Consider the following 17,370-nt stretch of genomic DNA (forward strand, 5'->3'; position numbering starts at 1 on the left):
ATTATGTGATTTTTAAAATGAAAAAAATTGTTTGAAAATTTACGGCGTTACACCTCCACACATAATCATATAGTCAAGAGAGAAATAACGGGAGACCGTGGGACGAGTTATAGAGAAGCGGAACATGGGACATGGGGAGTCATCCGGGAAGGAAAGAGAACCGCCACAAAAACTAAAAATTAGAGAGTTTATTTGTCTGTGATTTAATTCGAGAAAATCGTAGGGCTCAAACTTTTTTCACTTGCCATCGTCAATAGTATTAATAATGTTCGGAGCGAAAATCCAGAAAATCTTTGAGATTATTCGTGCACAATTTGATCAAAATCTTTAGTAGAAAATTTCCTAACTTAAATTTTTTACTTTTCAAAACATCCACTTTATTGCTCCAGGAACCTATATTTTAGAAAAATAGGCAATTGATTATTGAAATGTATACATGGAAAAGCCATCTCATCGATCCATGCGAGACTCTTTGATATTCAACGGCTGATAATGATCTACATTATTTCACACGGATCACAAATTCAACCGCCCAAAATTCAAATCCCCTCCATAAGATTTCACCTTTAAAACCACGCCCACAATTCATTTCCTTCATCACATTCAAAGTTCAAACCCAATTCAATTTTATCTTTCTCCTTGTGAAAATGTCTGGCCGTGGAAAGGGTGGAAAAGGACTGGGAAAGGGCGGAGCAAAACGTCACCGGAAAGTACTCCGTGACAACATTCAGGGAATAACAAAACCGGCGATTCGGAGGTTGGCTAGAAGAGGTGGAGTCAAGAGAATCAGCGGATTGATTTATGAAGAGACTCGAGGTGTTCTCAAGATCTTTTTGGAGAATGTGATTCGTGATGCGGTGACTTACACGGAGCATGCTCGCCGGAAAACGGTGACTGCCATGGATGTTGTATATGCTCTCAAGAGACAAGGCCGAACTCTTTATGGATTTGGAGGCTAAGTTTGTTTATCCTGTTGAATGATATATCAATAGAATTAATCGATTCCAATGTGTACTTGGTTTACAGGGTATTGAATGTTAATGAAATGCTAATTTTCTTCACAAGACCATTTGTTTTTTCGAATGTTCGTTTAACCTGTTGCTGAACGTTTAGTCAACTCTCTGCAGTTCATGATTTATTATTTTAGGTGTCCATTTTTGGGTCTGATTTACATCTGTTTGAATATCTCTTCAAAGGAAACTTTCGATTCAATTGTACCATCAAATGGATTCGGTGCATTCACGTTACGTATTTGATTTTGAAATACTGTTGTACTGTCTTCTTGACGTTTCATTTTATTTTTTTGTTTCTAGTTATGGGCTTGATTAATGTGTGTTCATATTCAAATTGCTATTGAATCATTCACAAAAATCTTTATTAATAATAACACATCTAAGTCAAAAACTCAATTTCTCCCCTTTTGATTTGGGAAGATAAAAGCAGAGGCTTAGGTTCATATTTCTTGATGAACTCTTGTAACCCCCAAAAGAAAAATGTCAAATTAGATTTCGGAATTGAAACACAAACAAGAAAAACCCAAATTGGAATTTGATCGAATCAACAAAATTAACATGCTTTGTACTTCGTGCAACGAAGTGGCCCTGCATTTGCAGTAAGCCCAGGCACCTGAGACCCATGAGCTACTGGGAAAGACTGTGCTCTTGAATACCCAGGCGCACAACTTCCATACCCTGATGGAATGAAATACGCTCCACCTAGAAACACATCTTTTGAAGATCTCCATTTCCAGTTCTTCCAACCATTCTTATTATTCTCCCTTTTTGTAACCTACAAAAGATTCGAATTTCAAATACTGCGCCAAGAAAATGGATGAATAATGCCGAATAATCAAATATTTAGGCACAGATTTGAAAGAAGAATGCTTGATAATCAAATCAAACTCTAAAGATTTTACCTCTCTAATTGATGCAATTTTGGAAGCTGTATAGTAGTTCCCTTCACTAAGTATCGTTGGATTTGCACTTCCACCAACTGCATACATATGCCATTCATCATACTTATTGTTTGCAACATGTGCATATCCAAGTCTCACCCTGAAAAATTTAATCCATTTACGTAAGGTAAAGTTACAAACTTTTTGGTAAAAGTTACTGAACAAGTTTTTTTAGAACATAGATTACACATACCTTGGCATTCTTTGAACTAGACCCTCTCCAAAATGGTTATAAACTATGGTAACTTTCATGATTTTGTCTTCCATATTATTGTCGTTGTGGCCAAGTAACATAACCTGCATGGTTTTGTACTTGTGGTCAATAAAAAGGTACAAGAATTTGAAAATTCGATGATTGGGGATATTATAGCATTCAAAATTGATTTGTATTTTCGAAAATATTGTTATATTTGTAATTTGTTAGATTTTTCAAAGTAAAATGTTGTAATAAGAAGAAATGAAAGTATGATGTTTTAATAAACAAATAAATGAAACTACACTGCTATTTTTGCATTTAGGGATGTGTGAGATGATATATAAGTTAAGGAATTGTTGGATGTTTACCTTATCGTGCTGAGAAAAGAAGTTATTTGAGATCGTGATGAGAGTTGAAGCATGGATGATATCTATGAGCCCATCTATGGCTCGAGCAAGGAAGCAGTGGTCAACCCAAACGTAGGATGAATCAAATATAACAATGGCATCACCATCCGAGCCTTGACGGTGGCCCAAGTGTGTTGGACTGTTTCTCACAAGGCCCGATTTCCCGGGCTTACAATCGTGAATGCTAATCCCATGAATGATCACATGGCTCACATGTTGTATAGTTATACAAGGCCCATATGCAATTTCCACTTTGACCCCTCGCCCATCGATGGTCTTGTAACTATTCACCATAAGCTCGTTCTTGAGCTTTATGACCATATCTTTAGCGAATACGATCCACAAAGGTTGTGTTTGGATCACCCCATAACGTAGGGTTCCAGGTTTAGGGTTTATCGGATCGTCTGTAGGGTTTGTGACCACATACGTTTTACCGTTTTTTCCTCCAATAGCACCTTTACCAAAGCCAACGGTGCAATCGGCTAATGCACGACGATTATACGCCCAATTTGTGGTTTTACGCCGACATGCATCGATTGCGTTCACGGCCCGTGGTGCTTTATTGTAGATGGAGATTGGTTTGGGGGCATTATAGTAAATTGCATGAGAGATTGAAACATGGTAGGACACGAGAGTTAGGATGATGAAGAGTGAAGCCATGCCCATGTTTCTTGCGAAGTGAGATAAAAGAAACCATGAAATATGGTTGATATATATAAGATTGGATAATTACACTTTACACCCTTGTTTTATCTTTGTGTTAATTTTTGAACAAGTTGGAACTTTTCTGTAACAATGCAAGCCTTACATTAGCAAAAATTGTGAAGTTTGGGTCCTTTATAGTTTATATAAAAGCGAGAGGTAGTTATATGTAGATATCTAGTTAAGAGATAAGAGTATGACAATGTGGCACACACTACTTTGACTTGCTATGATTTTGAGACGTGAGTGCACGCTTATGCAAATTTGACTTTTGAGGATTTTTGGGCTTAAACGCTTAGGATGTTGATAGTTGACTTTGGGCCTTTGGAAATTTAACTAAACTATTGTATTTGTAGAGTAGTGACCAACGGGTTCCCATTGTTTTTATTTTTTATTTTTAGGCTTTTCGGTTTAAGTGAATGAAATGTTTTAATTCTAAGTCGATAAAGTGTAATATATGTTAATTATTTGGATAAAACTGAATTGTCCAATTGGACAATTTGGATCTGACTATTTGGTTCAGATATTCGGATTTTTGGATTGGTTTTTAGTACAACCGAATTATTATTTTGGATTTCGGATTGGTTTTGGTTTATAAAATAAAACCCGAATAGTCCAAAAAAACCGAATTGCAATTTATTATTTTGTTCTTTTTAATATATATCTTTAATAATTTATAAATTTACTAAATTATTCTTTTAGTATATTAAATTTTTTCATCTATTATAATACTTTAATATGTACTTCTTATAAAAAAAAAGTGTCTATAAAGTAGTAAATTATAATATAATTTTCTTGATAGTTATTTATAAGTTTTAATTTACAACTAATTAAACAATATTTTTTAGTTTATATTATAAAGTAAGTTAATACTAAAGTTATATATTTGTTGAAATGTCTTAATTTTTGAAAACCAAATTGTAAAAAACCGATCCAACCGAATTATAATTCGGTTGGACCGGATCGGATTTGAATTTAGTTTGGACTATTTGGATCTACGTTTTGAAAACCGAAATTAATTTGGATTCACTTGATCGGATCGGATTAAACTGATCCATCCAAACGAACACCCCTAGTCATATATGAGCATTGTAATTCACAAAACCAAATAGATTCGTATGTTGGTTGATCGTTTTCAATGAGACTGGATCTTTGCAATTAATATAAAAGTTATTTAACCCTCAAAAAATCATGGCCATAAATCAGCCCAAATTCCTTCATTTAATCTCCATATACCCTAGAATTAATATTTTTGGTTTTTATTTATTTTCATCATCAATATATAGGAAAGGGGCAAATATATATATATATATATATATATATATATATATATATATATATATATATATATATATATATATATATATATATATATATATATATATATATATATATAGAGAGAGAGAGAGAGAGAGAGAGCGAGCTAGGTTCAAATGTTTTTAGCAAGTATTGTGTGCCTAAATGCACTAATGAGAATTCAAGAAATAATAAACCGTTAAATAAATCATTTAAGGGTATTTTGGACCTTTTATACTTTTAATTAAGGAAATCATTTAATTCAATCTTGCAATTAAAGAAATAAAATAAGTATATTTGACCTAGCCTCTCTCTTAAATTCTGTCTAATAAAACCTCCAAAATCCTCAAACCCTTTTCACTCCAAGTTCACCAACCGGACCACCAGGTTCAATCCCCTGCCCACTCTGCCGCCATGGAATGGAAACGTCTCCTACAAGAAGCTCACAACCACAAAACTGCTTCCCCAAATGTTGAAATCCACCTCATCCCTCTTATGCTGCTCGTATTCTTCAATGGCGGAGACCGATGATAGAATTGCAGTTGAAAAATTCTTCAATGGCGAAAGATGCGAAGCAAAGCAGTCAACGGTTCTTCGTTCCTCTCCCGTCGTCGGTAGCAAAGAAGACCAAGGGGAAGATCCCCCGTCGTCGGAAGCAAAGCAGTCAACCAGATCTGATCTAATCTGATCGATTAAGATCAAGAAAAATGGCGATGGCGAGGGCAAGCTCTGGCCTCGCATACCCAGATCGTTTCTTCGCCGCCGCTACTTACGCCGGCTTTGGTGGCTCCTCCAATTCATCTTCCTAAGGGGTCACCTCCAAATTCTCTAACGACGTCGCCCTTTTGCTTTACGCCTTGTATCAACAAGTTTTTATTTTGCATTCGGTTTCGTTTATGAGCATCTTTCTCCATAATTCTCAATTGCTCAATTTTCCCGAAATCATTTCAATTGATCTAACAATATTTGTCTTCTATTATTAAATTACTTGCTTTGAAATTCATTAGCTCTGGGTTTTTTGTTATTATTAGAAAAGGTAGGTATTAGATAAGGTTGCTAATTTGCTGTGTGTTTTATGCAATTGGGAATTTTATTGTAATTTATATTGAATATCTGTATATGATAAACCCCTCTTTCAAGAGAAAGAGTTAGAATCTGATTTTGACCTCAAACCTAGTACTTTAAAATCAAAGCTTTGGTGTCAATTATTCACCTGAATCATTAGATTTCTTGTATTTGGTTATAAACTTAATGCAATTGCTTTTTTTTTTTGGTGAAACTCAAAATTCTTACCCATGAAGGAGCTTAAAGGTAACCCCACTTGAAAATAGAAACCACAGTCTAGTTTTTTTTTCTTCCCTGATTCATTTGATGATAATTGGACTTGCATACTCTTAGCTTGATTCTAAATTCAAATATGTTTTCTGAAAGCTAATGATTATTTTGCAATTGATCACATTGTTTTCATGCTTTACTGATTTTTCATCTCAGTTAAATTAATGGATCTAAATTTTGTTTCAAATCAGGCAACTGTTGGACCTTGTACTTTACCAAAACCAAGAGGTTGGAGTCATGTAGAACAAAACAAATGGACAAGGTTTGTTTATACTTTACCAAAAAAGATATGTGATACTTCATTCTCAAAGAATGAAAAACACAACAATATTCTTTCAGAATTTCAGGATTCAACATCCAAAAACAGCAATATTCTTTCAGAATTCAAGAATTCAAGAAGAAAACATGGAGAACGAGAGTATTCTAGCAGAATGTTGTTATTTTTTAAGAATGTTATGTTTGCTGATATTCTTTTAGAATATTTATAACTATGTTAAAATGTATAAGACTTTTAGTCTGTAAGAATATGTATGAATTTGTATTTAAGTTCGGATGTATAAAAATATATTAGAATGTTTGTTATTTTTCAACGTCTTATTTAAGAATTTTGTTTTTCTTCAATAATATTCTATTAGAATAAAATTCTGAAAGAGTATCATTCTAATAAAAAATATTCTGATAGAATAAAATCGGTAAAAATTGAAATTGAATTAATTAAAAAATTCAGATTTTTTTTTAAAATTAGGAGAATTAATCATCCCCAAAAAATTCGAAAATTTCCTTTTATAAATGTAGTTAATTGTCCAAAATACCCTTTTGCTAAAAATTGTGTGATTATATGGTACATGTTACCCATTGTAATATCATACACTCTCAAATCATGTCCATTGATTAATTTCATCCGTTGGTCCAGTGCATTCTGGCACACAATATTTAGTAAAAACAAAATAACCTAAGCCTATATATATATATATATATATATATATATATATATATATATATATATATATATATATATATATATATATATATATATATATAATCTTTTTTGTTCAATAATATAATATTTTAGGGGTTGTTTGGTAGCTTCCTTATTCGTCAATTAAGAGATAGAAATTTAATTTTTCAGATTCAGAATGTTTGATAGTCTCTTAGTTTTTGTCTTAATTGTTTTAACAATCTTTTAATTTTTAAGAGAAGAAGTTGTATTTGAATAAAAAAATGTGTATGCTTCGAAAATACCCTAATATTTCATCAAAAAATTTTCCCTCTTGTTTTCTATTTTACAAGACTGTCTCCATTTTCCCTTCTATTGCTCTCTTTGACTTTTTAAAAATTCAGAGTTTCTTACAATTCAGATTTTAAAAGTTCAGATCCTACTAAACACCAGTGAGAAAATAATTACGATTTCTTATTGATGAAATTGATTGCAGTCTTTATAAGGACATTTGCTTGTAACTTGAAAATGAAAAATGGCATTACATTATTTTTCTCGTAGTGTTTATAAATACTGTAATTTTGCTATCATTATGCATCAAAGTAGAATCTTGGTTCTTGTACGGATGTTATATAATATTTTATTTTTGAAAAGGTCTAATGTTAAGATTATGTAATTGTCTACCATATTCTTACATATAAATTGACTTCAATGACTAAAGGACATCAAATTCATTTGTAAATGTATTTATAAATATTCAATAGTTAGTCAAACAATTTTTTATATGTCGATAAATGTATGACTAAGTAAACCAAACCTATCGGCTTACCTTTTATCTTAATAATCACATTACCACGATAATAAATATTTCAAAAAACTATAAGGTATAAACCATTTAATTAATAATTTATTTTTATTTATCTATAAATGTAAATACAATTATAAAATATTAGACATCCAATCCCAATCGTACCCGACTTTCTTACAGGTATCATTTTCAATTGGACGTCATTTAAATGTTTAAAATAGACAATAATGTTCTTTTATTTATGCATAGCTACACATCCCATGTAGACAAAAATCCCCTCTTTTGCATACGTTGTTGCAACCCCCACAATGATGCTTTTCCACCATCGGATTCACACACGATCCCTTGCAACAAATCTCCATATATTTGCATTTCCTCCCACAAAGCCCGCAATTTTGTTTATCAGTAATCACATCAACACATTTCTTGTTGCAACAATCTGGTCCAGGGCTTCCCTTTGCAAGACAAAGCCTAGGGTTCCTGTTGCATTTTAATCCCCTAGTGTCATCAAGGACCCCACCAACCCCTAATGGTGTACTCGATACCAAACTATCAGCTTCATTGTCATTGATATCGAACCATTTTTCTTCAGTTGGTGTGGAAGAAAGTGTTGTGGCTAAGGTCATGAAAATGGCAAGGGCAATCAAGAATCTTGTTAGAGTGTTCATGGTGGTGTCTCTAAATGGGAATGTGAGTTTTGTTGGAGTAATGATTAGGGATGGGTATTTATAGGGATGTAATGTGAAGGAGTTTGAAAGATGGGGGTCTCTTTTGTTGAAAAAAAGGTTTGGTTTTGATAGCAAATTTTACATTGTTATGTATACGTATTGAATTCTGTATGTAGAATTAGAAGAAAAAAAAAGTAGATAAGAATCCACTTAATAATGTCAATTTGGATCTTGGATGGTATATTTGATGTATACTAGACGTATTAAAACTGATGTAGTCATGTGTAAATTAATTCTTAATATTGTATCACTAACTCCGTTAAAGAACAAAATGTTTTTTTAAAAGGTACTCTAACATAAAGATAGACCAACAAAGAGAAACCTATTGTGGTCCTTTCGATATCCCAAAATTGATTTTGAGTTGCCCGTTTCTTGTGAAATAAACACAATAATTCAAGTTTGTGTCCTCCGTTTCTTGTGAAAAAAACACAAAAATCAATTTTATAACATGTTAATAGTGTCCCATGTAACAAAGTAAGCCATTAGTTAAGTTTAGATATTTGCAATGATTTCATCAATGGTTTTATTAGTGTATGGACTTCGAAGGTCTCATGTCGGATGCCAGTTTGAAAGGTACAATCATGATTATTTTTACTTTTTTCACAACGTTGGATGTGATATTTTGCTTAACAATTTGTGATTATAATATGGAGAGGTCTAGGTTTTGATTTTTTATGATTGAATAAATTACACGGTCCTAATGGTTTGGGGTAATTTGCGCGTTTAGTCCCTAATTTATTTTTTTAACTCGAAAGGTCCTTACTTTTGTTTTTGTTACGTACTTTGTCCTTACTATTTGTTTTTGTTACGCGTTTGGTCTTTGTCTTACCTAAAAAGACTATTATTTAAATAGGAAAAAATGGTGGGATAGGTAAGGTAATGTGAGGGGCGAGGGGTTGGGAGTGTGTTTATTTAAATAAATTAAAAAAATCAAGGGAAAAATAATATTTTTAGGTAAGACAGAGATCAAACACGTAATAAAAACAAATAGTAGGGACCTTCCGAGTTAAAAAAATAAGTTAAGGACCAAACACGCAAATTATCCTAACCATAAGGACCATTCTTGTAATTTACTCTTTATGATTATGTTATTGTCTTCTATACGTTTCTTAGGTTTAGTTAGAGGTGTTACGGGTTTTTTGTCTTCTATATACTTTTCATAGGGTTAATTAGGGGTGCTATTGTCTTTTTTCTTGAAAATTCATGTTCTATAAATCCCGTTCAATTTGTTCGTGATGCAAAACAAGTAAGGATGAGCATATGGACCGGGGAACCGGCTGGAACCGGAACCCGATGGAACCGGTCAGGCCGGGACCGGGACGTTATTTTTGTGGATTTTTGAAACTGGAAACTGGTAGGAACCGGAACGGATATAACCGGAATCGGTAGAACCGGCAAAAACCGAAACCGTATGATACTATTTTTCGAGTACCGGTTCCAACATTTGAAGGCACGACAAGAACCGGTAGAAATCGGGAACCGGTAGAACTGCCGGGCCGGTTCGGTTCTTGATTTTGGCTGAAGCCGGTTCCCGGGTCGGGTCCGATTCGGGCCAGTTCCGGCCGGTTCGGTCCTTTTGCTCATCCCTAAAACAAGACAAGACATGACAAAAGATCTTCATAACATTTACAGTGCCATTAGATGATACAGGAACCAAGGATGACCCTATTTCAGTTTGGTTTTTGACAAAAACACACACACACAACTAATTGACTAAAACATATGTAATATGATACAAAACAAAGTAGAAGCCATTCATAATTTTATTTTTCAATGGAACCCTTAAAAACGCATTGTTTAATTTAAAATTTATATACTTAATCATTAAACTTGTACACAAAACAATGGCACTTTGGGTTTTCCGGTTCGGGTTTCTTTTCATTTTTTATATAATAAAGCCAAAACAAACCTACAAATATGGTTTTCTTAAAAGCCAAAAACAAGATAATTTGGTTCTTTTGCACACATCTAACCGGGATTGATTATAGTATTAGGGTTTCTTTAATAAACACTATGGATGTAACTATTTAGAGGTCACCTATTAACCTCTAAATCTATCAAAAATCAAACATGTTTGATGTAGCCTCTGAATGGTTAAGGAGCCCTACCTTCTTTTAAGTAAGGTTTATGCCTCGAGGCGGAGCGAGGCGTAAGCCCGAGGCGGAATTAAAAAGTAAATATAAAAACTATATATCTTATAAAAAATAAAATACTAAACATATAATTGAAACTACAATAATATATAATTGAATCTCCAAGGGTCTGAACTTCTTTGGCTTCCTAATGCACCTGGTCGTCATTCTCCTCACCAAGAACAATAAAGTTCTCTGGTGCTTCTATTTCAATATCTTCTACACGAAGTGTAGAATACGTAGAATAGAATACTAGAAGGAATTGTTACACGGAATAGGAATATAGGATAACAGGAATGTCACTTGAATCCATTAAGGTAATCGAAGCATCAAAGTATAAGATTGGAAATTGTAAGTAGGTGGTCAATTTTTCAGTCGACAATCAATTTCCAGTCAATCTCCAATTCGGCATTCCAAAATCCAAATTGACGATCCCAATTGCAAATTGAAGCAATTCCATTTGGGAAAAACACGTTCCAGCATTCAATTTGGCCATGGGATGGGATCGTGACTAAGTCAAAATAAATCAAAATTAAGGGGTGTTTGACTTTGCTTTTAAAACAATTTTTGGACTTTTAACTTTTCCAAAAAGTTAAAAAAGTCCGAAAGATGTTTGGCAAAATAGAAAATCCTTTTAAATTAACTTTTATCCATGCTTAAAAAAGAGCCTTTTAAAAAGTCATGAAATCTCATCTTTTTGTGACTTTTGGCTTTTATCTAAGTCATACAAACACATTTTAAATACCTTCTTCTAGAAAAAGTTCTTTTAGAAAAAGTTTTTTTTTACAAGGCGTACGTTTCTGAAAAACGCACCGCCTCTATCGATTCATCTACGCTTCACCTGGACGAAGCGTACGTCTCAAATCCAACCACAGAGGCGGCGCCTCTAGTTCGGCCATGGTCCGCTTCACCTTAAGGCGTACGCTTCTGACGAGTTTTAAAACGATGCTTTTAACCATTAAGAAGTTGAAATTATTAAGCACTAAATGGTTCAATTTTATCAAATAGCCCCTTAGTAGATAAAAAATTGGAAACTTTTGTCCACTATCACACCCCAAAAAGGTTGAACAAGGTGAGCCAGAGGACTATATTGCTCGGATTTAATTCGAGTTTAATCACTACAATTCAATGTAATTAACAGGATACAGTCCTCTGATTCAATTTCAAAGCTCAATGGCTCAAGTGCTAAACTCAACAAAAGTAAAGACAATAATCTGCATAGGGAAATACCTCAATTACACTTCATTATGTCACATATACTAGTCAAATTACAATGGGTACACTTCATTATGCTATAAAAATACGAGTTTTTCTACTAGAAACAAATGCATTGAACATATGTAATCTATTTTGTTCCGTACATGTTCTCAAAATCTTAATATGATCAAATCCAACTTCCAATAAAGTATATATAATGCATTGAATAAATACAGAAGCTATATATATGCATCAAATAGATGTTCTACCTCAAACTTTCAGAAGTTGCATCTTATTGGTGAAAGCAATGGCAATCCAATCAGGCATGGCGGCAGACCACTGGAGCTGGTTAATCTCCGCCCCAGCTGTATACATTGACATTGGATCAATCCCATTAGGTCCAGCCACGGTGGGCAACTCCCATATAAGAGCCTGTGAATCATCTCCGGCTGAGCAAATATGCTGCCAACTCGCCGGAGCCCAAGCAATTGCATTCACACTTCCTCTATGTCTCTCTAATTCAGCCACAGGCATGGTGGGAGATCGAATATCAAGAATCACAATCTTATTACTGTCCATTAAAATGGTGGCCATGTACCTTAAATCCTGCTTGTTCCAAGCTAATCGTAACAATGGTGTATCTGGTTGAGGGCTTTCGTATATTATCGTTGAGTGCTCCTTGTCACGTAAATCAAAAACCCTAACAGATCCATCTGCGGAAACAGAAGCAAAGACACCGGCCTCTCCCCAAGCAATATCATGAACCTCCTTATCGTGAGCAATCAATTGTGTTTCTACAACGCCTTTTTCAACATCCCAAATAGTACACGTTGTATCGATTGAGGAAGTACCGATTCTCCTTGGTTCCACCTCGTTCCAGTCGAATGAGGTCAACGGTGCACAGAATTCGCTGCTTTTACTGTTGTTGAGAACGGAGATTTGTTCAACTGAGTTTTCACGGACTCCATAGAGGCGGAGAAAGTCACCGGAGGAGGCTAGGATATCACCGGATACCTTAGGGTTAGGGTGGAACATAAGTTTAGTAGGAGGATAAGGGTGGTCGAATGAGAGGTTAGGAATTGGCTTGATGGAAAGAGTTTCTTCATCGAATGTCACGATGTCGACTCGATTGGCGTATTCTTCGACGAAGCTGCCGAGGGCAATTCTACGGTGGGAGGCGGCGGCGGAAGAGATGGCCATGGAGTAGAGAGTGTAAGGGGATTCATATGTGACGAAGTTGTCGGATCTGAGTTGAGATTCTAGGGTTGAAGTATCCATTATGGATGAAAACTGAGAGCAAAGATAGATTCAGCCAAGGAAGACGGTGGTGGTAGAATTGGGATTTTCCGGCGCCATGTGAAATTGTGGAAATAGAAGGATATAACTGAGAAGTTGCTTTTTCAACAACCACCATGTTGACCAGGAGACAAGACCGGCGTTGATTAAAATATAATAAAAAAAAAAAAAATAAATAGCTCTGTACGGTTTAATCGAGAGTTTTTGTCTAAGGGAGGATGTAGTCGTTTTCATTGAACTCACCGAACTCAATGAACCCACTGTCATATTAGCTTTTCTTTTTGATTTTTCTTTATCTTTTCGAACCCACAACATACGGAAATCATATATTTCTCAACCCACTTAATTAAAAAAAATATACAAAATAATCAAAGTAAAATATTAATTACCAATAGAGTTACCGCCAGTACCACTCCCTCTTTTGCGGGTTGTTTAATTAGTTTCACGAACCCACTTCATCCTCTCTCTATACTTTCTCTCTCTACATTCTCTCTCTCATTTTCTCTTGCACCATATGTTTTAAGACTCGTACCTTAGTTGTTTAGTATTTTTTTTAATTGAGTGGGTTGAAAAAGATAAGATTTCCGTGTGTTGTGGGTTCGAAAAGATGAAGAAAAATCAAAGAGAAAAACTGATGTGACAATGGGTTCAGTGGGAACGACTCCCTCCTCTCTAACAGGTGGTTTTATTTACCCAATAAATATTTACCATGTAGTATGTTATTATTTTTTTTTAATGATCCTTTACTTTTTTATTGGGTACATGTCATTATAACCCAACAAACGGTTTAAAAGACCCTTCATTTTATTTCTTTTTGCTTTCTAAGGGCATCAACTTGTATTTTACCTGCTAATTTTGGTAAACAACCCATTATAACCGGTTAGATCTGCCAAATAGGTTAGAAAATGATGACATGGAACCTCGTCAGCAACACTTAGAGCCTAGTAGACTTCTACCTCGTCAGCAACTTTGGGGATTTATCTAAGCACTACTCTAACACTTTTTCTTACCTAAAAAAAGATTTCAACTTTTTTCTTCTATCTTTTTCAAAATTGGGAAATGGAAAAAGCTTAATTCCATTAACAATGGTGACCTCTAATCACCACAACGTGTCCAGGTTTTAAAGCTTCTCGATTTCTGGAGGAACTTCACAGGTGACACGGGACAAAGTACATCGGTTGGTAGAAAGGTCCCCGGTGGAAAGGGAGGACCGAGGGTCGTCGGAGATGGCGGATTTGAGGGAAATTAGTGCTTGGTATTCCAGCAATCGGCCTGATTTGGCAGCGAATGAGTTGAGAATGCACTGTAACAGTAGTAGGAGGAAGAGGAACCTCATCTTGTGGTCAATTTCTCTCACGCATACATACACACACTAGTTATTTTAGAGAAAAAATGGGGAAGAATAAGAAGAAAGTTTGATGAAGAATTAGGGAAGGAGTGCGAGTATGTCTCCAGCGGTGGCGGTGGTCGAATTCCCGATTCGTTTAGGGATTGACTCAACCGATTTATTAAATTGAAACAGTAATCAGGTGGAGTGTTGGTAGTAGGATTAAAAAGAATGATGAACTTGAAGCAGGATTGAAGTTAAGCAGCAACTTCAGGGTCGACGGATGCAGCCTGCTGAGGTGTGTCACGGAGTGCGAATATGTCTCTAGCGGTGGTGGTGGTTGCTGAGGGTTTCTTGGAGCAGACTTTCGGAATTGAGATTGAATGATAACAGGGGTTGGGGGTTGGAGGAGAGTAAGACGAAGAAGAAGCAGTGAGAGAGAAAGAGATGATGAATACTATTTTGAGGGGATGTGATGATAATGGTGATGGATTCCACATGGTTGTTCTCCCCCAAATTTGTGCTCTCTTGTTCGTCTCATTTAACGATACATTAGGTGGCATCTGATTTGACAAATGAGTTGACTTTTTTTAATGACGTGTACAAGATAACCAGCTGATTGGGAAAGGGGTGACCGGGTGACCCCTTCACTTTCTAGAAAATGGCCTTAAAAACGGGTAAAAAGAGAATTCATGCCCTTACAAAGTCAAAAAATAACAATAGAGACCTTTTAAACCAAAATAGAAAAGTTCGTAGGACTACAACGACATTTTCCCTTTTCCTAGAGCACAAAATAAAACCATTTTATATGTATTCTAAACTTTCACTTGTAACTAATTATTTATTTATTTAATATAATCATTTTTTTTGCTTTTAATGTTTACTAATTGTGTTTTACAAACATCATTATAACTAACAATTTTTTTTATAAAAATCAAAAAACAACTTTTAAAATTTAGATCAACCAACAACTTTTTAAATTTAAACCAACAAACATCATCTTAAACTAAAAAAAATTCATAAGTAAAATATTTTAAGTACAAACCTAACAATCGTTTGTTACAAAAAAAAAACACTCCAAATAACTTTGATTCGATAACCACTATCTGCAACGACAATAATAATAATAATAATAATAATAATAATAATAATAATAATAAAGTTATACGAATGAACCAAAAAAAACAATGAATGTCTTAATTTACCTTGGTTTAGACAGATATTTTTTTTTTTCGATTGTGACAACTTTACTTACAAATTCCACAAACGCTTTTCTTCCTTCTTTAATGTCCATTCCATTTCGAAGTCTTGTTGAGCGAGGACGATCTTTTTTATTCCATAAGAGCTCTAAATTTGGAAGCAATTCTTTAAATAATATGCTTCATGAGGAAGTGGGGAAAATTCACAAGCCCAAGTATCACAATATTTGACAATTAAGTAACATTTATCAATATATTGCCAACTATTCAAAGAAAGTGTGGCACATACAGTCAAGACATGTGAACATTGATATTTAAACACTTTCCACTTATCACATGTGCAAGGTTTTTGCTCCAAATTCACTACTTGCACATTTCTTCCTCTTTGAGTTATCAACTCAAATATACCTTTCTCTCGATTAAAAGATCTCAAGGAATGCGCACTTGCTTTTGATATCAAAGTTACTTGTTTGATAAGAACATGAGGGGTATATGCATCTCCATTAGCTCGTGAACTAATTCCTAAAGGGCGTCTCACCTCCAAATAATGCACCAATCTATAAAAAGTAAGTTAGACACAAGCCCTGATTGGTAAAAAAGGGCACCTTTAAGGACATTATTAAAAATCTCTAACAAATTTGTTGTGAGCAACCCATATCTCCTCCCACCATCATGTGCAAGTGTCCATCTATCAAGTGGATGGATCTCTAGCAATTGTCTAGCTTATGGATTTAGCTTCCCAATTTCTTCCATGGTTGAGTTGAAACTTTGAACTTGATTTTGACTCCCGACATGATAAGCTAGACCTTTCAATTCTGAATTACGAAACTTCTCAACAAAGTTGTTGATAAAATGACATAACCAATACCTATAAAATAAACAACAATAATGTGAGTTATAAAGTTAAAAAAAAAAGCATAATGTATGTTATAAAGAATACCTATGAAAACCACGTGACTCTAACCATGGTGATCCATGTTGATTGACTGCCTTTAGGATTCTAAGATGACGATTAGAAATTAAACAAATACCTTCACGTTCTTTTACCACATGAATCTTGATATAAGAAAGAAACCAATTACAACTATCATATGATTCATTTTCTACAATTGCAAATGCTAGTGGCAACATCTGATTATTACTATCCACCCCCATTAATTCATTGTTCCTTTGTACTTATCATACAAATGTGTGCCATCAATGCTAATCACCTTCCAAAAATATACAAACCCCTTCATAGAAGGGGCAAAAGCCCAAAAAACACGTCTAAACTCCATGGGTTCTTCATTGGTTGAGCTCGAAACTAACCACTCGACTATAGTCCCCAGATCGAACTTTTGAACCGCACATACAAATTTGGGTAAAGCAGAATAAGATTCTTCCCAATTGCCAAACACTTGTTCAACTGCCTTCTGTTTTCCGGTCCAAACCTTTTTGTATGAAGGAATATAACCTAATTTATCGAGTATTTTGACTCTCAAAGCAGGAATACTAATTGAAGGTTGCTCTTTAATAAGATGTTTGGTTTCCTGGTGTAACACCTGATTCCCAGTACGCAGTTAATTCAAGCATTTCTTGTGTTTTTCTCTGGGATTCGACGAGTTGGAGGACCAACTCGTCGAGTAGAGTCGAGATCCGCGGACAGTTTAAGTGACTTGCTAGACGAGTCGAAAGACTGACTCAACGAGTAGGTGCTGTTTGAGTAAAACCCTAAATTTGAGGGTTTGCACCCTATTTAAATGCCTTATCTCAGCCTCCGTCGTCCCTATCACTCCCAGAGAGCTGTATATCAAAACCCTAGCCGTTCTTATTGTGTTCTTGAGCCTTGTGGTGCTACCTTTTGTGATTAAAGATGG

General features: G+C 34.7%; 4 protein-coding genes across 4 annotated transcripts; 1 reads left to right on the plus strand and 3 right to left on the minus strand.

Moving 5' to 3' along the window:
• The first annotated feature begins 597 nt into the window (after positions 1 to 597).
• Positions 598 to 1,064, plus strand: LOC111899289 (histone H4). The gene has a single exon (XM_023895147.2). It carries the CDS (start codon positions 648 to 650, stop codon positions 957 to 959), a length of 312 nt encoding a protein of 103 aa, XP_023750915.1. The 5' UTR covers positions 598 to 647; the 3' UTR covers positions 960 to 1,064.
• A 421-nt stretch (positions 1,065 to 1,485) lies between these two features.
• LOC111899285 (putative pectate lyase 2) lies at positions 1,486 to 3,224 on the minus strand. Its single transcript, XM_023895144.2, has 4 exons — positions 2,519 to 3,224; positions 2,148 to 2,251; positions 1,916 to 2,054; positions 1,486 to 1,788 (listed from the first exon to the last, which is right to left on the minus strand). Exons 1-4 carry the CDS (start codon positions 3,221 to 3,223, stop codon positions 1,567 to 1,569), a joined length of 1,170 nt encoding a protein of 389 aa, XP_023750912.2. The 5' UTR covers position 3,224; the 3' UTR covers positions 1,486 to 1,566.
• Positions 3,225 to 7,874: 4,650 nt separating this feature from the next.
• On the minus strand, positions 7,875 to 8,303 carry LOC111899292 (stigma-specific STIG1-like protein 1). The gene has a single exon (XM_023895150.1). It carries the CDS (start codon positions 8,301 to 8,303, stop codon positions 7,875 to 7,877), a length of 429 nt encoding a protein of 142 aa, XP_023750918.1.
• Positions 8,304 to 11,714: 3,411 nt separating this feature from the next.
• LOC111899286 (protein TRANSPARENT TESTA GLABRA 1) lies at positions 11,715 to 13,113 on the minus strand. The gene has a single exon (XM_023895145.3). It carries the CDS (start codon positions 12,968 to 12,970, stop codon positions 11,963 to 11,965), a length of 1,008 nt encoding a protein of 335 aa, XP_023750913.1. The 5' UTR covers positions 12,971 to 13,113; the 3' UTR covers positions 11,715 to 11,962.
• Between the last annotated feature and the right edge of the window lie 4,257 nt (positions 13,114 to 17,370).

The sequence above is a fragment of the Lactuca sativa genome, chromosome 1 (genome assembly GCF_002870075.4).
Source record: "Lactuca sativa cultivar Salinas chromosome 1, Lsat_Salinas_v11, whole genome shotgun sequence".
Classification (NCBI taxonomy): Eukaryota; Viridiplantae; Streptophyta; class Magnoliopsida; order Asterales; family Asteraceae; genus Lactuca; species Lactuca sativa.

Coding starts and splice junctions, on each gene's coding strand:
- LOC111899289 (XM_023895147.2), top strand. CDS start 648: ATGTCTGGCCGTGGAAAGGGTGGAAAAGGACTGGGAAAGGGCGGAGCA.
- LOC111899285 (XM_023895144.2), bottom strand. CDS start 3,223: ATGGGCATGGCTTCACTCTTCATCATCCTAACTCTCGTGTCCTACCAT. Junction 2,252..2,518: donor TCTTTTCTCAGCACGATAAG/GTAAACATCCAA, acceptor AAAACCATGCAG/GTTATGTTACTTGGCCACAA. Junction 2,055..2,147: donor CTAGTTCAAAGAATGCCAAG/GTATGTGTAATC, acceptor TAAATTTTTCAG/GGTGAGACTTGGATATGCAC.
- LOC111899292 (XM_023895150.1), bottom strand. CDS start 8,303: ATGAACACTCTAACAAGATTCTTGATTGCCCTTGCCATTTTCATGACC.
- LOC111899286 (XM_023895145.3), bottom strand. CDS start 12,970: ATGGATACTTCAACCCTAGAATCTCAACTCAGATCCGACAACTTCGTC.